General features: G+C 44.6%; 1 protein-coding gene across 1 annotated transcript in view; it reads left to right on the top strand.

Moving 5' to 3' along the window:
* LOC138646080 (dynein axonemal heavy chain 11-like) overlaps window positions 1-27,867 on the top strand; it is a 377,510-nt gene that overhangs the window by 125,493 nt on the left and 224,150 nt on the right. Inside the window, exons 39-42 of the mRNA XM_069735549.1 lie at window positions 1,401-1,640; window positions 2,736-2,897; window positions 4,900-5,093; window positions 7,431-7,593. Coding sequence (XP_069591650.1) covers window positions 1,401-1,640; window positions 2,736-2,897; window positions 4,900-5,093; window positions 7,431-7,593 — 759 coding nt within the window. The remainder of the gene's footprint in view (window positions 1-1,400; window positions 1,641-2,735; window positions 2,898-4,899; window positions 5,094-7,430; window positions 7,594-27,867) is intronic.

Below are 27,867 nucleotides of genomic sequence, written 5' to 3'. Positions count from 1 at the left end.
AAAATTTGGAACTTTGTATGTAAAAAAAATTCTATGTTTCATCATTTTCTGAGTCCCATAACTTTTTTTTATTTTTTTTTTATTTTTGTGAAGGGTTGTGGGAGGGCTCGTGTTTTGCATGCCAGCTGTCCTTTACAATGGTAATGTTTTGGGGTGCTTATGTCATTTTGATCACTTCTCTGTTGTATTTTTTTAGAAAGGTGTATCATACCAATAAACTGCAATTCTAGAGTTTCAACTTTTTTTTTATTTAGAATGTTCACATTAAGTGTTATATGTTTTTATGAAAAAGGAGTGAATAAATTGCTCACCGTGCAGTGGATGACCAAATCTATCCTTTGCATGCAATGAGCGCCATTTCAAATACTGCTGTCAGGAAAACAGTAAAGTTGATTGGCACATCCAAAAAAATAGATAAAATCTTCAAATTGTATTCCATAAGTATCGAACAATTAAAATCCACATGCTGTGATAGAAAATAACACTCTGACGTGTTTCTGGCACCTTGTGCATCCTTAGTCATAAAGAATATTTTTTCTATCACCAATATGTGGATTTTAATTGCTTCATACTTATGGAATAAAATATGAAGATTTTATCTATTTTTTGAATGTGCCGATCAACTTAACTTTTCTTGGACTATATAATTTTCTGTTTTGATAGATTTGACTTTCTATCCAGATTTATTTGCTTAAAATATAAGCTTTTTTTTGTTTGTTTGTTTGTTTATTTTATTCTTGAATAGAGATTAAGGGATGATTCAAACTTTTATTATTTTTTAATCATTTTTTACATATTTTAAAACTTTTCCTTAAATTATTTTTTTCTTTATCTTTCTTTTCGCACTTGAAACATGACGTTGGTATGGCTTGATCAATTGCATTGTATATTGCAATACTTCAGTAGGCTATCGACTGCCAGGTCAACCCATTGGCTCCCAACGATCACATCTATGGGCTTGTGTAGATGATCGTATTTTTCGGTCCGAGTGCAATCCGACAAAGTGTTGGATCGCACTCAAACCAATCTTATGCTATGAGGCCCTGCACAGGTCCCATTGTTTCCTCGGACAGAGATCCGAGTGCAGTGGGATTTTCATGGACTGACACAATGGAGAAGATGGAGAACATTCTTTTTTCATCTTTTTTCCATCTTTTCTACACCCAAGAAAATCGAATTACACTCCCATAAAATTCTGATCAAACTCTGATCAGAGTTTGATTAGCATAATTGCCCTGATTCCTTCAGATGAGATAATATACAGTGGTGTGACCCTAGCCTACAGTATGTCTGGGGAAATAGGGCTCCTTATTAGAAAATGTGCTGACAATTCATGACTATACATCAAACGTAACTACACAAAATGACACAATACTTTGTGTTTTCTTTCTCTCGTTCAGAGACACTTTTCCGTATTTGCTGTGCACTTTCCGGGTACAGAAGCATTAATGACCATCTACAGCAGGATAATCGGCACTCATTTCCAACATGGAGGCTTCAGTTACAGTGTGGTCAAGTCCGTGTCTACATTGATACAAGCTTCTATTTGTCTCCATCATAAAATGACCCAAAATTTTCATCCAACTGCTATAAGATTCCATTATATCTTTAATCTGAGGGATTTAACCCAAATCTTTCAGGTACAGTTGAGAAATCCTTCCGGTGATTTATGGCAATAAATAAAATTGACTCTTGTTCACTTACATCTCAGCAAACCGCAAAAAATAAAAGCAAAAATAAATCTGTCAAATGTAAATATACAATTGTTCATCATGGGCAGATATCAGAATGTGGGTCTATTTTGTAGGTCTCCATTAATATATTATTCACCTAAAGTGGCTATGTACAATTTTGACAAAATCGAACAAATAATATTAAATATGTTATACTTCTTTGTTGTAAAAATAATTTTTACTTATGTTAGTGGTTACTTAAAAACGTTCTTGGTTACTGTCTGTTAAGGGTGTAAAATCCTCGACTCATCTCTTAATGTCAATGGCTTCACATATTAATGGATCTCATAATGATATGCTATAAAAAATGTCTATGATCACACAGCTCTACACAAAGCTCTGCCCAAGGGTGTAATTATAGTGGATGCAAGGACTTCTGTCATATACAGGTTCTGGAGCCAAAAGGGAGGCACAAAAGATCATGTTGGCCAATATGGGAAGACCGATACTTAGGGGGCGTAACTATAATGAGTGCAAAGATTGTAGGAGCGCCCAGTCCCTGGAGTCTTGCAGGCCCAAACAGTCCCTTTGGTCCATATTGGATGACTCATCTATTACAGACTCATGATAGAGGCCCTACTGGAGATTTTGCATACAGGCACACTAGCTTCAAGTTATAAAAATCGTTCTACACTTACTCTGGTTATTAGCGATGAGCAAATAGTGGTCCAGTGGCCATGTCAGTAATCTGTGGATGTCAGACTAGAGTTCTGCAAACCTACTCCTACCCGCCAGCATCCACAGCTCCTCTTCTGATGATTAGGCCCAGGGTGATGTCACATGGGTGTCAACCTTCAACGATGACATCACATTGGGCCTACAAATCAAAAGAGTCACTGGAGATTCCAGTAGATAGGAGGAGGTTCACAAGACTTCTGTCTGGAAGCCACGGACTACTCATGTGGCCCCTGGACCAGGGTCCTGTGATTTGATTCTCTCAACTTAACTGTTCATGCATAAGTAAATGTCATTAATTGTGTGTTATTATACTCTATTACATAGGGAATGCTGTTTGCATCACCCGAGTGCATCCGTTTCTCCAGTGATTTGGTCCAATTGTGGCTACATGAATCATGCCGCGTGTACTCCGATAAACTCATGGAAGAGAAGGATATAGAGCATTTTAAAAAAGTGCTCATTGACACAGCAAAAAGATTTTTTGAGGTATATGTCTTCAATTTTTGCATTCATATCTCTAATTTGCATTATTTGTCATTATTTGGTTGTTATTGTAAGCATGACCGGTTTTAGACATAGTGGGGCCCTGGGCAAAAGTTTAAAGTGGGGCCCCAAATGCTAACACATTGCACCATCACACAGAAATGTATCGGTTGTATTTACATGCGCTGAGTTCAGGCCGTTGGAGGAGCGTGATCAATAATATTGAAGAATGATGGGCACAGAACAATCACTAGTAGATCAATCTGTCCCCATACATTATCATGTTATCAGCAGCATATATGCAATTTTCACCAAGCGATGTTCTGCTGAGAGCAATTATTTTTGTTCCAGTATAAACAATCCAATCACTCGATGAATAGGCAGCATTTTGCTTGTTTAGTATAATGCACCCCATAGTCCTTCACATAGTACAATGCACCCCATAGTTCTCCATATAGTATTATACACTCCCCATGGTCATTCATAGAATATAATACATTCCCCATAGTCCTCCATATAGTATTATGCATCCCATAGTCCTCCATATTGTATAATGCACCCCCATAGTCTTCCATATAGTATAATGCACTCCTCATAGTATAATGCAGTCCATAGTCCTTTATATAGCATAATGTATTCCCCATAGTCCTCCATACAGTATCGTAGAATCCCCATAGTCCTCCATACAGTATAATGCACTCTCCATAGTTCTCAATAGAGTATAATGCAGCCCCCATATAGTATATACAGCATATAGTCTTTGATAGAGTATAATGCAGCCCCCATATAGTATATACAGCCTACAGTGTTTGATAGAGTATAATGCAGCCCCCATATAGTAAAGTGCAGCCTTCATATAGTATAATGCAGCCCCGTAGAGTACAATGTAGCCCCCATAGGGTATAATGCATCTTCCATAGAGTATAGTTCAGCCCCCATATGGTATAATGCAGCCTCCATATAGTATAATGCAGCCCCCATAGAGTATAATGCAGCCCCAATAGAGTATAATGCAGCCCCATATAGTATAATGCAGCCCCGTAGAATATAATGCAGCCCCACAGAGTATAATTCACTCCCCTTAATCCTCAATGAAGTATAATACAGCCCTATAGGGTAAAATGCAGCTTCCATAGAGTATAATTCATCCCCCCATATTTTATAATGCAGCCTCAAATAGTATAATGCACAATCTATTGACACATGGTAAGGTTTTCATATTAGACAGTGTAGGACTGCCCCGATCAGAGTTACCTTGTCGTGGTGGGATGGCTTTTATGCTATTTTTGATCAAAAACAATATTACTAAAAACTCTGTGTTATTTAAATGCACATTTTGATTTTTATTTACTTAGTTACAGCAGGGTTTTTGCTCATTTTTTTCTCTTGAAGGTTTTCTACAATCTATAGTACTCTAGTATTATGGCCACCACGTACTCACGGATTTAAAAAATAAATAGATACATACTCGTTACTCACCTCTCCTTGTTCCTCACTGCTCTGGTCTCTGCAGCATGTCTACTCGCTCCACTACCCGACACAGCGTGGTACGCTATGAAGTGACGTCATCACTTCCGCTGCGTCAGAAGCAGAGGGGGAATGATGGGTGAGGGCGTGCCACCTGATGCTCCGTATTCCATGATTCATTTGAATTGTATCATTATCTATGATGTTTATACAGTTGAAAACTTGATGCGGGGATCGCCTGAAACTGGTGCTGGCACCGGGCCCCTTTCACTCACAGGCCCCATAGTGGGCAGGTGGTGTGCTGCTATTAGCGGCACACCACTGGCTAGGGACCCCTGGTGGAGTGGAGGCCCGAGGCAAATACCTAGCTTGCCCACCCATAATTCCGGCCCTGATTGTTAGACCTTGTGGTCCTCATCGTCCTTGCTTCTTTGGAATTTGCAAATAATGTTGACATAGAGAACCTCTGCTATAGATAATGAAAATACAAGTATCATCTAATCACTCAAACTCACCCCCTTGTGCTATTTATCTGCAGGGTGTGGATGAGCACACATTTATCAATAAGCCTTTGGTTTATTCCCATTTTGCTCACGGTGTCAGAGAACCACGATATTCCCCAATATCCGACTGGGAAAAGCTGACAAGAATTCTGTCGGATGCTCTCGAGCACTATAATGAAATTCACGCTGCGATGAATCTGGTTCTGTTTGAAGAAGCTATTCAACACATGTGAGTGTCATGTGAAATGGAAAATTATTCTAAGCTTTCTATGTTTGACATCCCTCTTCCAGGCTGTCTTTAGACCAGGTATTCACAACCATTTTTGTTACTATGGCCGCATTGTGAGATTGCATTCACTACCTTTTTATGACGGTCACTAAGGGACTGTATTCTGATGGATGAGCCTTTTCAAGGTGAAGAATCCCCCTGATGCTGCGAAGATCAAGAGCTCACCTGTCTAAGATGATATCTCACATGCCAGCCATTTAATCCCCTAGATGTCTTGGACAATCCTGACCACGGCGTCTAAGTGGTTGTACGTAGGGCCCATCATGCCAGTAATTGCTATAACAAAGATGGGCCTATCAATGGCTGTTTGAGCTTTCAAATTACTACTGCAATTAAGCCCTGGCAGAGGCAGTGTTTTAAGGGCTTGTTCTGCCTTAGGCTACAAGTTATCTGTTGTCAGTGCTGGGGGTTTGACCGTAAGTATACAATTTGCATAGATACAGTCGTGTGCTGACTAGATGTGCACGGCCTCGCAAAATGCAAAAGAATTGAGTGAGACACGTCTATTCGGAATGTGGACGGAAATATGCAAATCCCATCCAGTGACTGCAGATTTGTAGCCTAAGGCCGGACAACCACTTTAAGGATTGTTGTAGGCATTAGGCTGGTGTCACACATTTGCGCTTTGCAGTCTGAGTATGGACTGTGATGCACAAACTGGCCGCATGTCTCGTGACCCAGGCTCGACAGCTTCACATATGCCTCCGTAAATGGACAACAAAAAATGGATGCGTGAAACCAGCCTTAGGCCACGTTCACACGTTCAGTATTTGGTCAGTATTTTACATCAGTGTTTGTAATCCAAATCCAGGAGTGGGTGATAAATCCAGAAGTGGTGACGGGTTTCTATTATACTTTTCCTGTGATTGTTCCACTCCTGGTTTTGACTTACAAATACTGATGGAAAGTACTGACCAAATACTGAATGTGTGGACGTGGCCTTACGCGGGGAGTATTACGGTGTATTATGCAAGCAGTTAAGCAATCACATATGCAGTCCACTAGCATTACAAAAACTTTTTAAAAAGTATAAAAGAAAGTTTCAAAACAAGAAAAAATAATTACCCTGTTAAATTTCTGTTTACAATATATCAGAAAAAAAATGACTAAGCCCATAGAGACCCCTAAACTATAATGGTGGAAAAACATAATGCCAGATAATGTCACTGAAGATCAAGTCTTGCATCCAAGACGGCGGTAACATAATAGCGCTAAGACTGTATGATAGATTTTGTGGTCACTAAAGGAGTTGTCCACCTCCTCGGGGTATTAGTAAATTGTCATTAATAGTCTAAAAATATCTACCGTATATAGATTCTTACACTAATATGTTTCAACTAATCATTGACACCATATTATCATTTCTCACTCAAGAAAACCCACTACATGCATCATAGACTTTTACAGCCCAGGCACAGATGATCGATGGTGAATGCCCTGAATACATTCAGCTATTTTACACTATAACCCCGATCATTGATTTTTCTTCAGTTGTGATCGTTTAGTTTACAAATGTAGCTCAATAATTATTTGCAAAAAAATATATAAAAATTTACTTCTATGGCTTGTTATGGAGGTTAAGTGGAATAAAAGGGGTTGTCTCACCTTCTTAAATTAGAAAAATTGCAAAGCTCTTGTAAAACTAAGTAACTTAGCAATTTATCTTTTATTAAAATCATCTCCATTCTCAAGGACAGAATAATTCCTTATCTTATAGTGCCCTGATTTTTGCCTAGGTTACCGGTCCCCTTCACACATTGCACTGGTCTTTTGATGAAACAGGAAACTTTCTCTCGTGTTGAGGTCAAACCGGTGGAGCTGCTAAGATTCGACACTGGAGTGTCATATTTGGACACCCTCATTAATTAAAGGGGTTGTCTAGGCTTGGGGTACAAGTCTACAGTCAGTCTATGTAACTGCAGACCTTTAAATCGGCTTGCTGTGAAAGGTCACGTGACGGCAAGTATTTGATTTGCATACACATGCCAACTAGACATGCACAGCCTCTCTCAGCACGCGTCTAGTCAGAATGTGGCTTGGAAGTATGCAAATCACATACCTTATGTGACTTCCAACTTGAGCTCACGCCTGGAAAACCCCTTTAAAGTATATTACTAAAGTTATATGCCTTACTATTTTATACAAAGTCACAAATAATTTTTTAGAAGGACAACTCATTTAATAAATGCCATATAAATGCAATAAATGTCATATTAAACAATGTACATTTCTCCGAGAGCTTGATATTTGACGATTGCTCTGTGATTTCAATACTAGATGCCGGATTAGTCGAATTTTGGAGTTCCCATACGGAAATGCGTTACTGATTGGGGTTGGAGGTAGTGGAAAGCAAAGCTTGTGTCGCTTGGCAGCCTTCCTCAGTTCACTTGAAGTTTTTCAATTAACTCTTCGTAAGGGCTATAGCATTAATGATCTCCGGGTAAGATTTTATCAAACTATTCAATTATCGCAGTCGAATCACAAGTATTTTCTGTAACTCAAAAGAAATTATTGGTTTTCGATACATTTATTGTCTCTTGGTCAAATAATGTGAAATGGCACGTGTAATCGGAAAATTACCTATTGTTTAAAGAGAACCTTTCACAAACTTTTTCATATTGAACTGTACACACAATGTAATAGTGGTTGCAGAGGGAAATAAAACTTTTTTTCTTTTTGTCTCTGTTGCAGAGATATTAGAAATCAAAGTATTTGATTCCTAATCAGTTTACTTTTGTATAGTCCATGTGGGTGTTATCAGATAATTTTCAATGGAGGTGTGTACTTCTTCTCCCTGTATGAGTTGCCCTATTATAAGCAGTCAGCAACACAGCAGAAAAAGAACAGGCTTCCACCATGACTTAGGTTTCTCAGTGTGAGAGATGTAATGATACAAGTTTGATCTCCTGGTCTAACCTCCATCATGATTAGAATGTGCTGGGAGATGAATCACATTGCGGGGGAGGGGCAGCACAGCTGACTTTAGCTAACCTCTGCTGGTCTGCCCCTCCCTCACAAGGACCTTATCTTAAAGTTGTGAGTCATCTATGTTCTAATCTCACAGTACTCTAATTATGCATTAGGTTAAGGTACCGTCACACTTAGCGACGCTGCAGCGATACCGACAACGATCCGGATCGCTGCAGCGTCGCTGTTTGGTCGCTGGAGAGCTGTCACACAGACCGCTCTCCAGCGACCAACAATGCCGGTAACCAGGGTAAACATCGGGTAACTAAGCGCAGGGCCACGCTTAGTAACCCGATGTTTACCCTGGTTACCATCCTAAAAGTAAAAAAAACAAACACTACATACTTACCTACAGCCGTCTGTCCTCCAGCGCTGTGCTCTGCACTCCTCCTGTACTGTCTGTGAGCACAGCGGCCGGAAAGCAGAGCGGTGACGTCACCGCTCTGCTTTCCGGCTGACCGACGCTCACAGCCAGTACAGGAGGAGTGCAGAGCACAGCGCTGGAGGACAGACGGCTGTAGGTAAGTATGTAGTGTTTTTTTTTTTTTTTTACTTTTAGGATGGTAACCAGGGTAAACATCGGGTTACTAAGCACGGCCCTGCGCTTAGTTACCCGATGTTTACCCTGGTTACCAGTGAAGACATCGCTGAATCGGTGTCACACACGCCGATTCAGCGATGTCTACGGGGAGTCCAGCGACGAAATAAAGTTCTGGACTTTCTTCCCCGACCAGCGACAGCACAGCAGGGGCCTGATCGCTGCTGCCTGTCACACTGGACGATATCGCTAGCGAGGACGCTGCAACGTCACGGATCGCTAGCGATATCGTCTAGTGTGACGGTACCTTTAGGCCATGAGACCAGGAGATTGGAGCTGTATCCTTACATCTCACATACCAAGAAAGTTAAGCTATTGTGGGGGGGTGTTCTTTATCTGCTGGTTTGCTGTCTACTAATTTTTGATCAGCATCATACAGGAAGACGTACATGCCCCCAAGGGAAAGTATCTGATAACACGCACTTGTACTCAAACCCGGCTCCAGGTTTTTGCAGGTCCCGGTATAGTCCTATATACAGTATTATGGGTGCCAAATAGTGCTCCTTACAGTATTATGAGCACCACATAGTCCTCCATACAATATTATTTGCACTACATAGTCCTTCATACAGTATTATGGGCACCACCTAGGCCTCCGTACAGTATTATGGGCACCACATAGTCCTCAAAACAGTATTATAAGCACCACATATTTCTCCATACAAAATAATGAGCCCCATGTAATGCTCCATACAGTATAATGAGCCCCATAAAGTGTTCCATACAGAATAATGAGCCTCATATAATGCTTAATACAGAATAATGAACCCCATATATTGCTTCATACAGAATAATGAACTCCTTATAATGCTCCATACAGAATGGACCCCATATAATGCTCGATACAGAATAATGGGCCTCATATAATGTTCCATACAAAATGGGCCCCAATGCCCCATATAATGCTCCATAAAGAATGGGCCCCATATAATGCTCTATACAGAATGGTCCCAATATAAAGCTCCATAGAGAATAATGAACCCCATATATTGCTTCATACAGAATAATGAACTCCTTATAATGCTCCATACAGAATGGACCCCATATAATGCTCAATACATAATAATGGGCCTCATATAATGCTCCATACAGAATGGGCCCCAATGCCCCACAAATGCTCCATAAAGAATGGGCCCCATATAATAATAATTATTATTATTAATAATTTATATAGCACCATTAATTCCATGGTGCTGTACATGAGAAAGGGGTAACATACAGGGTTATAGATATAATGTTCATACAGGGTTATTGATATCTATATATATAATTGTCTAAGGGTTTTGCCGTCTGTCTGTCTGTCTTTCTGTCTGTCTGTCTGTCCTGGAAATCCCGGCTCTCTGATTGGTCGAGGCCGCTAGGCCGGCGGCATCGACGTAGAAATCCCGCCAGGCCTCGACCAATCAGCAACGGGCACAGCGACGATGATGTCATAAAGGACGTAGACATCTCACGTTTCTGATTCAGCGACGGGCACAGTATCGACGTAGATGTCATAATGGTTGCCATGGCGACGATGATTTCATAAAGGTTGCCTCCACCAATCAGCGACGGGCACAGTCTGCCGCGAATTCTGGAATCATCATTGTCCATATACTACGGGGACATGCATATTCTAGAATACCCGATGCGTTAGAATCGGGCCACAATCTAGTAATATATAATGCTCTATACAGAATGGGCCCAATATCATGCTCTATGCAAAATGGGCGCCAATGCCCCATATAATTCTCCATACAGAATAGGCCCCATATAATACTCCATACATACAATAAGGTATTTTATTATTTGATCGGTGCCAAGCATGGGGTATGAGAAGGAGTTGTGCAAGTAGTTTATACTTCCTATTCTTCACTTGGACATTTGCAGTCACAGACTGACTCAGACTCTATTTTTCGTAAAGAAATCTAAATTGGGCATGCTCTAACCAGGGCAAGTTAACAGTGAAAGGAGGGAAGTAGATGAATGGTGTCATAACCTATTGTGAATGGTGTAGTATTTACCAAAAATTGAAAGTGTTAACTTTCATCATAATCATGCCTGTGATCATGAGACAGCTGAAAAGTCTTTTATGTAGAACAGAAAATATCAGTCTAGTTTATGAACTAAGGGTCAGTGTGAAAATTGCAAGATTATTTTTTATATACATTTATAGTGATATTTCCAATTGAAAAAAACCCAAAATTTTACATTTTAAATAGATTTAACTAAAAACTTGATTTAAACAATAAGTCATTTTCTGACTACACTTCTCCTTTAAAAGGACAGATACCCTGATTCCAGCAATGTGTTACTTATTGGGTTGCTTGCTATATTGTTAAAACTTTAATAAAATCACAGTTTTATCAGCATGAGTTTATCACTAGAGGACATAAACCAGCTGCCATGCAGTCATCCATAATCATAAGTTCTTTATAAACTTGTCCCCACAACTGATTGGCTGCTTTATGCCTATGCACAGTGAACACAGAAAGCTGCCAATCAGTGGTGTGGGCAGAGTTATACAGAACTCAGCTTTTCAGAGAACTGGTAGATCTCCAGCAGATAAAACAGTGATCTTATCAAAACTGCAGCAAGCAGCCCAATAAGTGACACATCACTGGAATTGGGCTCAGTGTCCCTACATCATTCTGCTCTCAGATGGGGCAGCAAAACCTGAAGGCATATTCCTTTCAAAAAATCTTGAATCACTACAACAAAAATATTAAAGTTCATTAGTAGCCATTTTAGAAAATGGCATGATTCTTAAATGTCACATGTTACTACTGCTGATCTTTCTGGTGTACTTATTCTTTTGTTTTAAGTACAACACACGGATACTGGTACAGGAATAGCAGTACTGACAAAGGAAGGAATTGCAGAACTTGATCTTGATGTATGGTAGCCATTTAACAGAATCTCCAAAATTGTCCTAAATACATGGGTTTTGTTCACATGCACTGGATTCGGCTGCAAGTCCTGATGGATTGGCAGTAATAACACAGCGTAATACATTCACAGTTTTTCAGTGTTTTTGTTGCATTTTTTACATGCGTTTTTGTTGCAGATTTTTCCCCTCTCATTAGCATGGGTGAAATCTGCAGCAAAAATACTGAAAGACCTATCTATTATGGTAAATGGCATCACGCTCTCTCCCGCACCTGAAATCCGCTGCCTCGGGGTAACTCTCGACTCTGCCCTGTCCTTCAAACTGCTCGGCCAAACTCTTGCCACCTCCTGTCGCCTCCAACTCAAAAATATTTCCAGAATCCGTCCCTTCCTCAGCCCTCAATCTACTAAAACTCTTGTGCATGCCCTCATCATCTCCCGCCTCTATTACTGCAACATCCTCCTCTGTGGCCTCCCCGCTAACTCTCTTGCATCACTCCAATCTGTGCTCAACTCTGCTGCTCAGCTAATCCACCTCTCTCCTCGCTACTCCCCTGCTTCTCCCCTCTGCAAATCCCTCCACTGGCTCCCAATTCCCCAATGAATCCAGTTCAAACTACTAACACTGATCTACAAAGCCATCCACAACCTGTCCCCTCCCTATAGCTCTGAACTAATCTCCCACTATCTTCCCTCACGTAATCTCCGATCCTCCCAAGACTTCCTACTCTCCTCCACACTTATTCGTTCCTCACACAACCGCCTACAAGATTTCTCCTGAATATCCCCCATCCTCTGGAATTCCACACCTCAACATGTCCGATTATCCACCACCCTCGGATCCTTCAGACTTAACCTGAAAACCCATCTCTACAGGAAAGCCTACAGCCTGCAATAACCATCCTGCTGCCTCACCATCACCCGAGCTGCCGCCTCACCATCACCCGAGCTGCCGCCTCACCATCACCCGAGCTGCCGCCTCACCATCACCCGAGCTGCCGCCTCACCACCACCAGAGCTGCTGCACCCCCGACCTTCTGTCTCTTCCACAGTATCCCGCAGAATGTAAGTCCGCAAGGACAGGGTCCTCGCCCCTCTGTACCAGTCTGTTATCGTAAATTTGTTTACTGTAAACGATATCTATAACTCTGTATGTAACTGTGACGCCCAGGAGACCGGGGTACCCAGCACCGGACCAATGGAGTCTGTCTCTTGAGGGGGATGTCACGGGTGGCTTGACCCGGTGCTGTGGCCTCAGGCAATGCACAGTGTAAGGGGTATCGTGAGGGGACAGGCACTTACTTGATCAGCAGCAGGTTCTCCCAGCGGTGACGATCCCGATCCTGGATAGATGGCTATTGTCCAAATGAAAGACTGAGGCACTGAAACGTTTAACCAGTTTACTTTAACATAAAAGGATTTACAACCAGTCCTGTCACCGGAGTCTGTATGGGAACTCTGAGTTACTTTGACCCTGCCGGGGTCTTTGCCTCTTATTGTGCGCAATTTCTGTGTGGCCCTGCTGCTGTTTGTGAACTGGCTGCCGGCCCAATCTGTCCCCTCCGGGTCCTGGTTCGACGGGCAACCCGAGTCCTTTTATCGGTTTACCCCCTCTGGGAGTACCGCTGAACTCTGTGTCTGTTGCTGCGTCCGGCCCTAGTGAAGCTGATATCACCTCACGTTTTTCCGGTTGCTGTATTTTATATAATGAATACAGCCACGGATCCGGTATCCGTCTTTGCGCCTGTTCTGGGTAGTGATTAATGCTACCCGGTTCTCACAATGTCCTTTTTCTCTATCCCTCTTCTCCTCAGGCCGGTGATTTAGGCCTGGTAACAGTCACAGGACTGTTAGAAATTCAGCTGTATGACCTCTCACTTTCAGCTCCTTGGCCCAACTGCCATTTCTTCTCTCAGACCAGAATGGATCAAGGGGAGTCTCTGGAGCTCCCCCTTCTGGCCGGAGGTGGTAGTGCAGTCTTGCTATTTTAGTATTTGTATTTACTGTCAGTAACTATTTTTGTGGCAAATACCCCTAGGGGTGCCACATTCCCCCTTAGTTAAGAACAGTACTCCGGGACTGTGGGACAATAACATTTTGAAATAATAATTAATATGTACAGAGTCTTAAAAATGAAAAGTTACAAAAACCACTCAAGGAAACAAAAATAGAGTTCTGTAAAAAGTCACTTCAAATAGCGTCCATTAATACAGTTCTATCCTTGAAGGTATTAGGAAAGGCACTGTACTTAGTGTCCAGGAATTTAGTTCCATTTTTCCAACGGAGTTATCAATATAAAGTCTAAAGAAAGTTCAAAAAGAGCAAAAAGCAAAGTTCAAAAAGCAGTCTTTCCGGAGCTTTGATTTAGTGCCTCCGGGCTGATAAAAAGTTCAAGAATATGCAAGAAGTTCATACAGACAAGTCTCTGTAGGCACTGGGCTTAAACGTTGCAGACTGATAACAATGACTATACTACATTTTCTGTTTAACTATATACGGCATAACATATATACAATTCACATTATGAGCTTTGTAGTTGGTAATCTGCATACCTGGCCGGTAATTGACCCTGGGTACTACGCTGTGATCTACGTAATAGCGGTGTCTCTTCATGTGGTGTACTACTGTCTACTGCGGATGTAGTATCTGCCCGCTCTGCTAAAGATAATTCCACGACTATGGAGTTGGCAAGTCCACCGTGAATGGGATTACTCTGACCAGGAATCTGTTCTTCCTGGCCTGGAACCTCCTGTAGTACGGGGTCAGCCTCTTCCTGTCTTGGGACTTCTGGTATTGGGTTCGGTGTTGGGTAAAAGGCCACCATGGGATCCACTACTGCACCATGGTATGTTAGTAGGGTTTTGGGAAAGTCTCCTATACAGGTGTGATACACTTCCTCTTCTTTTTCCTTTACTGGTTGAACCTGTATGGGTTGAATAACTTCTGGTTCTGGCTGGACAACGTCTGGCTCTTTCAATGCTTCCGGACATAATTTAAGATTGTCTCTTGACACTAGTACAGATGTTAAGCCTCCGTTTTTGCTAATGAGACACATTTTAGGATTATCCACTCTTGTTGGTAAAACTGTGTAGGGTACGGCTTCCCACTGATTGTCCAGTTTATTGGTTCGACGATTTCTCTTGAGCACTTGGTCACCCGGTCTTAATGGGGTCGCTAGAGCATTCTGGTTGAAAGTTCGCTCTTGTCTTTCTCTAGTTTGCTGAAGGCTTCTTTCCACACTCTCTTGCACTTGGCGATACTGCTTTTGCCGTATGATATCCCAATTGGAGTCTTGAACTTCTGCGTCTGGTTTCAGAATTCCCATTTCTAGATCGATTGGTAATTGGCCGGGTCTTGCACGCATAAGGTAAGCTGGGGTGCAGTTGGTGGAGCTCACCGGGACATGATTATACAGATCCACCAAGTCAGGCAATTTCTCTGGCCATTGATTCCTTTCTGTCTCAGGTAAAGTCTTTAGTAGGTCTATTACAATATGGTTCATCTTCTCACATAAGCCGTTTGTTTGTGGATGATAGGCCGTCGTCCGGATCTTTTTGCAACCATACATATTACAGAATTCTCTGAAGATCTCTGATTCAAAGGCTGTACCTTGGTCGGTGAGAACCTGTTCCGGATATCCATGGGGTCTACAAAAGTACGTTTGGAACGCTTTGGCTGCTGTTTTTGCTGTCAGATCTTTTACGGGTACTACTACCAAGAAGCGTGAATAATGGTCCACGATGGTCAAGGCATAGACATAGCCGGACCGGCTTGGTATTAACTTCACGTGGTCTATGGCTACAAGTTCAAGTGGTTGTTTGGTGATTATGGGCTGCAGTGGTGCTCTTTGGTTCTTTTGATCGTTTCTTCTGAGGTTGCACGGGCCACAATTTCTGCACCACTGTTCGATTGATTTTCTCATCCCGACCCAATAAAATCTTTATTCAGTCGCCATGACAGCACAACGAGAGAGGGGATCCGCCCTTCAGGGACAGGAAACCTACAGACATAAAAGGGCGGTACCTCTCTCCCACGTCAGTTGGTTTCCTGTCCCTGATAGCGGAACCTCTTCAGACAGGCCTGTGAAGAAGGTCGAAGGTATGTCACGTCCCCACCCCTGGCAGGCCGATACTGGTAGCGGGGGTCCCCTACCCCGGCCTGATCAGGGGGCAGGAAGCACCACACGGCAGGGGAACTGTTGGTGTAGGTGGTAGCAGGAGGAAGCAGCCTCTGACAGATTGGCTGGCTTCTGCGGTGTCCGCAGTAAATACCTGGGAGGATCTGGAGGAGGGAGTCGTCGCTTGGTGCGGCTGCTGGGTCCCAGAGGTCTGTCCGTGCCTAACGGGGGTCGGTATCGGTCCGGTGAGGCGTCTGCTGCCGTCCCGGTCCGCGTGTCGGCTTGGCGCCGCTGCCGCGTCCGGAAGGGGCGTGTCCGGATGACGCGGCGAGCGGCGCGGCCGAATGACGTGGCCGGGCATGCGCAGTAGCGCTGTTCTTTTCCGGCCAATGGCGGCGCCCAGCTGAGGGCAATCCGGGCCTCGGGGGGGGCGGCGCAGCACGGAGCGGTGGCGGTCCCTCATCGATTAGGCGGCACCTGGGATTCCCTGCTAACCCCCATCGGGGGCGGTACCCTGGGGGCCTTTTTAAAAACGCTGCACACAGAGTGGCTGGTGTTCCTGTTCCATTCCGTAATGGAGTCGCCAGAAGGAACGCAAAGCAGCCAACAGCAGCAGCAGGAGCTTCAGCAGTCAGAGAAGCCTCGGAGGAGCTCCCAGCGTCGGTCTAGTGGCAGTAGCCGCGCTGGTGGAGCTAAGGAGGCTCAAATTTTGAGACCAAAGCCCTCAAGCCGTAAAGAATTGCCGGCTGGGAAGGACCCCCCATCTACGGTACCATTCATTACTGGCGGGGTAAGTGATCTTCGTGAAAGTTCACTTAGTGATTATTTGTTCCCCTTATTTTCCCTCTCTCCTTATTAGGGGAGGAAAAGTTTAACTAAGGCCAAACATAGGCAGTGTGCTGAATGTGCGGAGCCACTTCCGGACGGGCATTTAAGGAAATTGTGCAAAATATGTATACAACGTTTGCTGGAGGAAGAGGCTCCCGATCTCACCTCCACAATTAGAGAGATGGTTAGGCACGAAATGAGAAGTGCTGTAAAGTCCAAATCACGGTTGACGGAAGTAGAAAGATCATCCCCGTTATCTGACGTAAATTCAGACTCTGGTGAGCTGAGCTCTGGGTCCCTCTCGTCTTCTTCCTCCTCTGAAGATCTGGAGTCTAGTCGGGCCTGTTTGTTCTTGGATAGGGTTAACCATCTTGTTAAAGCAGTTAACAGTACAATGGGGATAGAGGACGCCCAATCAGAAAGCTCCATTCAGGATGTCATGTTCAGAGGTATTGAGCGGAAATCCCGTAGAGCCTTTCCAGTAGTGGACAAGATTAAATCACTAATTTCAAAAGAATGGAAGAAACCCGAGAGGAAAAGGTCACTTCCGCCTGCGTTTAAAAGGAGATATCCCTTTGAGGAGGAGGCTTCATCCTCATGGGATAAAGTCCCGAAGCTGGATGCGGCAGTCGCCAAAGCATGCAAAAAAAATCTCTCCCCTTTGACGACTTGGGGAACCTAAAGGACCCTTTAGACAGAAAAGCAGATACCTTTCTTAAAGGAGCTTGGGAGACTTCAGCAGGGTCCTTGAGACCAGCTATAGCAGCCACCTGTACAGCCCGGTCCTTGATGGTATGGTTAGGACACCTCGAAGATCAGCTCAAGGATAAGGTTCCCAGAACTGAAATATTATCCTCTATGCCTATAATCCAGGATGCGGCAGCTTTTCTTTTGGACGCATCAGCAGATTCGGTCAGGTTGGCCGCCAGGTCCTCAGCGTTATCTAACGCGGCCCGGAGAGCGCTATGGATAAAATGCTGGCCAGGGGACTTACAGGCCAGAACAAAGTTATGTAGCATTCCCTGTGAAGGAGCTCACTTATTTGGACCGGTCTTGGATGAATTGTTGGAGAAGGCAGGGGATAATAAAAAACGTTTCCCTTTCCTAGGAAGACCCTTTTACAGACGGGACTATAATAGAGGATGGTCTAGCCGTAGAAGGCCGTATAGAGATTCTAACAGGGAATCTACCAGATACGACAGCAACAGAAGAAGGGGTAAAGGATTTATGTTTAACCCTTCACGAGAATTTAAAAAACCACAATGACTGGCGGACCAGGTGGGGGGTAGGCTTTCGGCCTTCTACCCGGCCTGGATACGGATCACGAGTAGCCCATGGATTCTAGGCATTGTAGAAAAGGGCCTAAAGTTTGACTTCCACCATATTCCTCGGGATAAGTTTATGTTGACACCTGTGCGCTCCTCCCCTACAGAGCAGTTGGCGCTGGAGTCTGAGGTCCGGGGACTTCAACAAAAGAGAGTTCTGATCAGAGTTCCTACGAGGGAGGAAGGTAGGGGGTTTTATTCCCCTCTTTTCCTAATCAAAAAACCTGACGGCTCATATCGCACGATCATTAATTTGAAAGGCCTGAACAATTTTTTGTTGGTTCCCTCCTTCAAGATGGAGTCGGTTAAAACAGCAATAAAGTTACTCTTTAACCATTGCTTTATGGTTGTCTTTGATCTCAAAGACGCCTACTACCATGTTCCAATACATGAAGATCATCAGAAGTTTCTTAGGGTGGCAGTTTCACTAGCGGGCACGATAGAACATTTTCAGTATCAGGCACTTCCCTTCGGAGTCGCAGTTGCACCCAGGGTGTTCACAAAAATCATGGTGGAGGTAATGGCACACTTACATGAACAGGACATATTAGTAATCCCATACCTGGATGATTTGCTAATTGTGGGTCATTCAGAATCACATTGCAAGGACCAGCTAGAGAAAGTGATGACTGCCTTGCACGGGTTGGGCTGGATAATCAATCTCAAAAAGTCACGTCTCCAACCCTTAAAAGTGCAGGAGTTTCTGGGATTTATTGTAGACTCCAGTCGGCAGGAGTGTCGCCTGCCGGACGCCAAGGTAGCTAAGGTTCAACGGCTGGTCTCCAGGGCGATTGACAATCCCTTAGTGTCACTTAGAAGTGCAATGTCTCTCTTGGGCACTCTTACGTCTTGCATCCCGGCGGTCCTCTGGGCCCAGTTCCACACAAGGGCACTACAATGGGACGTTTTACACAATTCCCGTCGTCTAGGGGCTCACCTCGATAGTAAATTTACACTTTCTACGGAGGCTACACATTCACTTGTTTGGTGGACTCACACTTCAAATCTACATAGGGGGGTCCCTTGGATAAATCATATTTCTAGAGTTTTGACTACGGATGCTAGCCCTAAGGGATGGGGGGCTCACTTAGGGGAGGATTGGGTTCAGGGGCTATGGCCTCAGTCTGATCAGGACTCCTCCTCCAACTTGAAAGAGCTGTTGGCTGTAAAACATGCCTTAAATAAATTCCTTGTACCCCTACAGGGTCAACACGTCAGGCTATTATCAGACAATCGGGTAACTGTGGCCTACATTAATCGTCAAGGTGGTACACGATCTAGTTCGTTGATGAGGGTCGCAAATCATATTTTTCAGGTGGCCGAAGAACATCTTCTCTCTCTGACGGCACTTCATATAAAAGGAAGTATCAATACCAAAGCCGACTACTTAAGCCGCAACAGTCTCAGACAGGGAGAGTGGTCGCTGAATCCAGCCGTCTTCAAGCAGATCATTCAGTTATGGGGTTGTCCAGAGATAGACCTTTTTGCCAGCAGAGGGAACAAAAAATTACACCAGTTCTGCTCCCTAAATCCAAAAGACAACCCATATGCGGTGGACGCTCTGCTGATATCATGGCGCTTCAGGCTCGCATATGCCTTTCCCCCTCTAAATCTAATACCATTAGTTCTGAGGAAGATTCGGGAGGACAGGGCCCAGGTAATCTTGATAGCCCCATTTTGGCCCAAGAGGCCATGGTTTCCTTGGCTGAGGAAAATGTCGGTCTGCCAGCCATGGATTCTCCCAGAATTGCCAGATCTACTCTCCCAAGGCCCAATCCTCCATCCACGGGTAGCCAATTTACACCTAGCGGCATGGAACTTGAAAGGTCTTTACTGAGGAGGAAGGGATTCTCTCAGAATTTAATAAATACACTCCTTAAAAGTAGGAAACCCTCTACAACGAGCATCTATGTTAGAGTGTGGAGAAAATTTCTATCATATTCAGGGGCTCAAATTGACCAGAAACCATGTATAAACCAGATTCTTGAATTTTTACAGAGAGGACTAGAGATGGGCTTGGCCACAAGTACTCTCAGAGTACAAGTGTCGGCTCTGGGGGCACTATACAATCTCAACTTAGCCAGTAATAACTGGATATCCAGATTTTTCAAAGCAGTCACTAGGTCCAGACCAATCATAAAACAAAGGTTAGTCCCATGGGATCTGAATCTGGTTCTCTCTGCCCTAACGCAGGCCCCATTCGAGCCTATCGATACCATTCCTATAAAAATCCTTTCAATCAAAACAGCCCTCTTGGTTGCACTCACATCTGCTAGAAGGGTTAGTGATCTGCAGGCACTTTCCAGACATCCACCATACATACAGTTCAGGGAGGATAGAGTAATTTTGAAACCCGATCCCCTCTATCTCCCAAAAGTTGCGTCAAAGTTCCACAGGGTACAGGAGGTAGTCCTACCCTCATTCTGCTCCAACCCTGCTAACGATAAAGAACGTAAATATCATTGCTTGCTTAGATGTAAGAAGGTGCCTCCTTAGATATATTACAGTTTCAGATGCCTGGAAGAAAGATAACTCTCTGTTTATAGCCTATCAAGGGGTGAGGAAAGGTCTTAGAATATCTAAAAACCCTCTGGCCAGATGGATCAGGGAGGCGATCTCTCTTGCTTATACCGCAGGTGGCAACGAAGTTCCAGATGGAATAAAGGCACACTCCACGCGGGCTGTAGCATCTTCCTGGGCGGAGAGGTCAGAAGTATCGATCGAAGATATACAGTGGGGCAAAAAAGTATTTAGTCAGTCAGCAATAGTGCAAGTTCCACCACTTAAAAAGATGAGAGGCGTCTGTAATTTACATCATAGGTAGACCTCAACTATGGGAGACAAACTGAGAAAAAAAAATCAAGAAAATCACATTGTCTGTTTTTTTATCATTTTTTTTGCATATTATGGTGGAAAATAAGTATTTGGTCAGAAACAAACAATCATGATTTCTGGCTCTCACAGACCTGTAACTTCTTCTTTAAGAGTCTCCTCTTTCCTCCACTCATTACCTGTAGTAATGGCACCTGTTTAAACTTGTTATCAGTATAAAAAGACACCTGTGCACACCCTCAAACAGTCTGACTCCAAACTCCACTATGGTGAAGACCAAAGAGCTGTCAAAGGACACCAGAAACAAAATTGTAGCCCTGCACCAGCCTGGGAAGACTGAATCTGCAATAGCCAACCAGCTTGGAGTGAAGAAATCAACAGTGGGAGTAATAATTAGAAAATGGAAGACATACAAGACCACTGATAATCTCCCTGGATCTGGGGCTCCACGCAAAATCCCACCCCGTGGGGTCAGAATGATCACAAGAACGGTGAGCAAAAATCCCAGAACCACGCGGGAGGACCTAGTGAATGAACTGCAGGGAGCTGGGAACAATGTAACAAGGCCTACCATAAGTAACACACTATGCCACCATGGACTCAGATCCTGCAGTGCCAGACGTGTCCCACTGCTTAAGCCAGTACATGTTCGGGCCCGTCTGAAGTTTGCTAGAGAGCATTTGGATGATCCAGAGGAGTTTTGGGAGAATGTCCTATGGTCTGATGAAACCAAACTGGAACTGTTTGGTAGAAACACAACTTGTCGTGTTTGGAGGAAAAAGAATACTGAGTTGCATCCATCAAACACCATACCTACTGTAAAGCATGGTGGTGGAAACATCATGCTTTGGGGCTGTTTCTCTGCAAAGGGGCCAGGACGACTGATCCAGGTACATGAAAGAATGAATGGGGCCATGTATCGTGAGATTTTGAGTGCAAACCTCCTTCCATCAGCAAGGGCATTGAAGATGAAACATGGCTGGGTCTTTCAACATGACAATGATCCAAAGCACACCGCCAGGGCAACGAAGGAGTGGCTTCGTAAGAAGCATTTCAAGGTCCTGGAGTGGCCTAGCCAGTCTCCAGATCTCAACCCTATAGAAAACCTTTGGAGGGAGTTGAAAGTCTGTGTTGCCAAGCGAAAAGCCAAAAACATCACTGCTCTAGAGGAGATCTGCATGGAGGAATGGGCCAACATACCAACAACAGTGTGTGGCAACCTTGTGAAGACTTACAGAAAACGTTTGACCTCTGTCATTGCCAACAAAGGATATATTACAAAGTATTGAGATGAAATTTTGTTTCTGACCAAATACTTATTTTCCACCATAATATGCAAATAAAATGTTAAAAAAACAGACAATGTGATTTTCTGGATTTTTTTTTCTCAGTTTGTCTCTCATAGTTGAGGTCTACCTATGATGTAAATTACAGACGCCTCTCATCTTTTTAAGTGGTGGAACTTGCACTATTGCTGACTGACTAAATACTTTTTTGCCCCACTGTATGTAAGGCGGCCACATGGTCTTCTCCTTCTACCTTTCTTAGGCTACGTTCACATTGGCGTCGCTGTTGCGCCGGCGACGCAGCGGCGACGCAGCGGCGACGCGCCCCTATGTTTAACATAGGGGACGCGTGCGTCGTTTTGGTGGCGTTTTTCGCCACGTGCGTCGTTTCCGACGCTAGCGTCGGACGCAAGAAAACGCTACATGTAGCATTTTCTGTGCGTCCGATTTTCGTCGGTAAACGACGCACGCGTCGCAAAACGCGTTTTAGCGTGCGTCGCGCATTGCGTCGCCGACGCACGGCGGCGCAACGCTAATGTGAACGTAGCCTTAAACACTACAGATTAGATCTGGGTAGTTCCTCAGACCTTACGTTTGGGAGAAGGGTGCTGGAGGCTATTATCCCCCACTAGTCTTCTTTGTTTTCTCTGAAAGTCTCTCGTTGTGCTGTCATGGCGACTGAATAAATACGTACGCTACTCACCTGGTAGCAGTGTTTTTTCAGGAGCCATGACAGCACCCTTAGATTCCCTACCCTATGTTTGGATGATTCAACACCCTTTTTGGTTTGCCTTAAAATTGCTTGTTTACTTACATAATAAAATGTATTTGTTTATACGCTGCATCTGTGTTATTAACCTTGGTGGTCCTCTCATGCTCTGGAACCAACTGACGTGGGAGAGAGGTACCGCCCTTTTATGTCTGTAGGTTTCCTGTCCCTGAAGGGCGGATCCCCTCTCTCGTTGTGCTGTCATGGCTCCTGAAAAAACACTGCTACAAGGTGAGTAGCGTACGTATTTCTCTTAGAAGTACTTCTAACTTTTTCCAACCGAAGTGACCAGCACCATTATGGTAAGCTTCGAGGACCATCTTGACATCTTGTTTAGGCACGATAATCTGCCAAACCAATTCATGTGTTTTCGGATTGGTGTACCTTCTACAGAGCTTCTCTTGATACAGGAACATTTTGCCTCTCTCTTTCCAGAGTTGATGCGTCTCTTCTGGGGCATCCTCATCGGGATATGCACTTTGGTCAGTTAACAGTTCCTTCACCAACTTCACAGCCGGATTGCTGTCTTGGGTGTCAGCCCATCTATGGTGTGCTAACGGATTAAAATTCACCTCTTGTTGTTTCTGATAGGTACTTGACTGATGATGTTTTGCCTTGGGATGATGGAAGGCTGGTAGTTCAATTTCTTCAAGCTCCCCCGTTTCTTCTTCTACATCTCTCAAGTGTGGCATCCGGGATAGGGCATCGGCATTTCCATTCTTGCGACCTGCTCGATACTTGATTATGAAGTTGTAATTAGATAACCGGGCTATCCATCGCTGTTCTAACGCACCTAATTTGGCTGTGTCCAGGTGGGTCAACGGATTGTTGTCAGTATAGACAATAAATTCTGCAGCGGCCAGATAGTGTTTGAAACGTTCAGTCACAGCCCAAACTACTGCCAGTAGTTCCAATTTGAAGGAGCTGTAATTTTCTGAATTTCTTTCAGTAGGCTGGAGCTTTCTACTTGCAAAGGCGATGACTTTCTCCCGACCTTCTTGCTTTTGTGACAGCACCGCTCCTAGTCCCACATTACTGGCATCAGTGTAGAGGATGAAAGGTTGATGGTAATCTGGGTATGCCAGAACCTCTTCTCCGGTTAGTGCCTTCTTTAGTTGTTCAAAGGAGTCTTCCCTTTCGTCGTTCCACTGAAAAGGAGGGTTTCGGTTTGAAGGTTTCTTTGTCTGCCCTACCAAGGTGTCTTGCAAGGGTGCTGCCAACTTGGTAAATCCTTTTACAAATCTACGATAGTAACCCACCAATCCCAGGAATTGCCTCACTTCTTTTGCGTTGGTAGGTCTTGGCCAATCCCTTATGGCGCTTATTTTCTCGGGATCCGGTGCTACTCCCTCCGAACTCACGATGTGTCCCAGGTACTGTACCTTTGGCTTGAGAAGGTGACATTTGGATGGCTTGATTTTCATGCCATACCTGGATAAGGCTTCGAACACTTCTGCCAGGTCTATTAAGTGTTGTTCGTAAGTCTTTGAGTAGACGATCACATCATCTAGGTACAGGAGGACGGTCTCGAAGTTCTTGTGTCCGAGGCAGCATTCCATCAGCCGCTGGAAGGTACCGGATGCGTTGCAGAGTCCGAATGGCATGCGATTAAATTCACATAGACCCATTGGTGTGGTGAATGCCGTCTTTTCCTTATCTCTCTCAGCCACAGGGACTTGCCAATACCCGCTTGTTAAGTCTAAGGTGGAAAAATAATTAGCAGATTTCAAAGCAGTCAAGGACTCTTCTATCCTAGGCAAGGGGTAGGCGTCTTTATGGGTGATGTTATTAATCCGCCGGTAGTCTACGCACATTCTCATGGTTCCGTCCTTTTTTTTGACAAGCACTAGAGGGGCCGCCCAGGGGCTACAGCTGTCTCTTATTACCCCGGCCTGTTTCATCTCCCTCAGCATATCTTTTGCACATTGATAGTGAGCGGGCGGTATGGGTCTATATCTTTCTTTTATTGGGGGATGGTCACTGGTGGGGATTGTGTGTTCTACCCCTTCTATCCGTCCGAAGTCCAATGGGTGTTTACTGAAGACTTGTTCATATTCCGTCACTAGCCTATACACCCCTTGTTTTTGATGGGTAGGTGTTGAATTTATGCCCACGTGTAGCTGTTGACACCAATCCTCCAATTCTCCGTCTGAGCCGTTGCCTTCCACCTGACAGGTTGGTTCTAAGGGCTCAATGGTTGTGATGGCATTGTTGTCAACAGTATATAGCTTTGCCACTGTAGCATACCTTGGCAAAGTGACCTCTTCCTCTCCACAGTTCAAAAGTCGTACCGGCACTCGTCCCCGGTGTACCTCGACTACCCCTCGTGCTGTGAGTATAGTGGGCCTGCTGTCGGTGTACACTGGTTCTATTAAGGCTTGATAATCTCGTCCCTTAGTACCAATGGCTGCTCTACACCATACCAGCATTTCTGTTTTTGGTGGGATTACAATAGATGTTGGATCACTTACCCTCACACTGCCGATTTCTCCACCTGCAACTTCTACCTGTTGCCTTAACATCAATACTTTTATTTCCCTTTGGAGAACTCTCTGCTGGCAGGATTGGGCAGTTTCAGCAATTTGCTGTAAGACAGAAATAACTTCGGAAAAGCAGTTCTCTAACACATTCATTCCTATCAATACAGTTGGTTCACAGTTCCGCCGGTCAACATCAACAACAATTATACCCTGTTTCTTCAATTCTACTTTACCAATCTTTATGGTCATCTCCCTGAATCCTAGTTTCGGTACCAACTTACCATTACTGGCCCATATATCTAGTTCAACATCAGAGGGCCCTTTATCAATATCTGCATCAGCCCAGTACCTCTTATAAAGGATATACGGTATAGATGAAATCTGGGAACCTGTGTCCAGCAAAGCGTTGAGGGGAATTCCGTCCAGCACGATAGGGATGTCGTGCCAGGGTGTTGGGCCTTGAAAGTTCATTCCTGTGAAGCGGCCCGCATTCCCAGGGGATTCCCATTTAAATCACAATCTCGTGCAAAGTGGCCTGGCTGCTGGCAACGGCGGCAAATGGGCTGTCCATCCGGTTGGTAGCGGTCGCGGGGTCGTCCTCTCCATGTTGGGTATCTCCGGGGTCTCATCCATGGAACATCTTCTCTACGGTTTGCCAACTCCATCTTGGGTCCTCTCATTTCCTGCATGGTTTTAGCCATTGAAGCAACAACATCAGTTAAAGAGTCAAGCTTTTGTTGAAGAGCCTCATTAGTACTGGGCCCCAGGGGCTTAGCAATGGCCCCGGACATAGCTGATGTCACTGGTACTCCATGTTGTTGAGGAGCCTCTGCCATGAGTTGCGCAGGCTCCTGATCCCGAGGTGCTTCTGCCAGCTGGAGACGTATAACGCTCTCCTTTAATTGGGCAAATGTCAATTCAGGGTTCTTAAAAACAAGCATGCTCACATGCCCCCGGTGAGAAGGGGTGTAGAGTCCCTCAATAAATTGATCTCTTAGCAGTTTATCCGCTCCGGTGTTAAAAATGGGTTCAGCCAGTGTAAGTGATTTAAGGGCTCCTGCAGGTTTAAGGCAAAGTCTCTCACGCACTCATTAACTTTTTGTTTGCAATTAAAGAATCGTACTTTAGCTTTGCTGCTGGCAGTGGTTTCAAATGTAGCTTTTAATCCAGCAAATATGCGTTCAACAGTGCCTTTTAGATCAGCTGCCCATGCTGTGACTTCTCGCTTAGCATGGCCACTTAACTGCATCATCAGGAGACTAACACGCTGAACTTCACCCACGGGGAACATGTCAAAATGGGCCAGCATCTTTTCTCTGAAATCGTCAAGGGTATTAGACTCACCTTCATACATTGGAAGCCATGGGCCACCCGGGGTATATGGCATCAGCACCGGCATGATGGGCGCCACTCCTTGCACCGCTGCGCTACCGGACTCTCTATTGACACTCTGTCTTTCAGCTGCATTAGCGTCGCCGGGTGCTGCGGCGTCTCCGTGCTGCGACATACTGTGCCCCCTTAGTTAATCCGCACCCTTCCGGTCCTCCGCTTCCGTCGGGATAGTGTAGATTCGTTCCGCTGTGCAGCAGGATCGGTTTTCCCCTTGCTCTGACGTCAGAGCGCTCAGCTTGGTGCCGCCCACAATGACACGCCCCCTGCTGCTCCCACCCGCCGCGCGCTCTGTAATGGCGGATTCTGAAGTTTTTCAGTTAGACTGGGGCTCAGGTGATGGCGTAGCTCAATTAACACTCTCGTGCCTAACGGTTATGAGGTGATTACCTCAGGGGATGGCGGCCATCTTTACTCCATTATAACCAATGGGGAAAAGTCACTTTCAATAGTTTTCAATGGGAAATGGAATTTTCTTTAATAAAGTCAATTTTCAAGATTTTTCATCCAAGTTTTCACAATTTTGGACTCCAATCATGGCACACAATACCCGGTATACGGGCTGGCTGAATCCTGTTCGTGACGCCAATTGTGACGCCCAGGAGACCGGGGTACCCAGCACCGGACCAATGGAGTCTGTCTCTTGAGGGGGATGTCACGGGTGGCTTGACCCGGTGCTGTGGCCTCAGGCAATGCACAGTGTAAGGGGTATCGTGAGGGGACAGGCACTTACTTGATCAGCAGCAGGTTCTCCCAGCGGTGACGATCCCGATCCTGGATAGATGGCTATTGTCCAAATGAAAGACTGAGGCACTGAAACGTTTAACCAGTTTACTTTAACATAAAAGGATTTACAACCAGTCCTGTCACCGGAGTCTGTATGGGAACTCTGAGTTACTTTGACCCTGCCGGGGTCTTCGCCTCTTATTGTGCGCAATTTCTGTATGGCCCTGCTGCTGTTTGTGAACTGGCTGCCGGCCCAATCTGTCCCCTCCGGGTCCTGGTTCGACGGGCAACCCGAGTCCTTTTATCGGTTTACCCCCTCTGGGAGTACCGCTGAACTCTGTGTCTGTTGCTGCGTCCGGCCCTAGTGAAGCTGATATCACCTCACATTTTTCCGGTTGCTGTATTTTATATAATGAATACAGCCACGGATCCGGTATCCGTCTTTGCGCCTGTTCTGGGTAGTGATTAATGCTACCCGGTTCTCACAATGTCCTTTTTCTCTATCCCTCTTCTCCTCAGGCCGGTGATT

Source organism: Ranitomeya imitator, chromosome 7, assembly GCF_032444005.1.
Source record: "Ranitomeya imitator isolate aRanImi1 chromosome 7, aRanImi1.pri, whole genome shotgun sequence".
NCBI classification, from domain to species: domain Eukaryota; kingdom Metazoa; phylum Chordata; class Amphibia; order Anura; family Dendrobatidae; genus Ranitomeya; species Ranitomeya imitator.
This window is presented reverse-complemented; position numbering and strand designations above follow the sequence as displayed.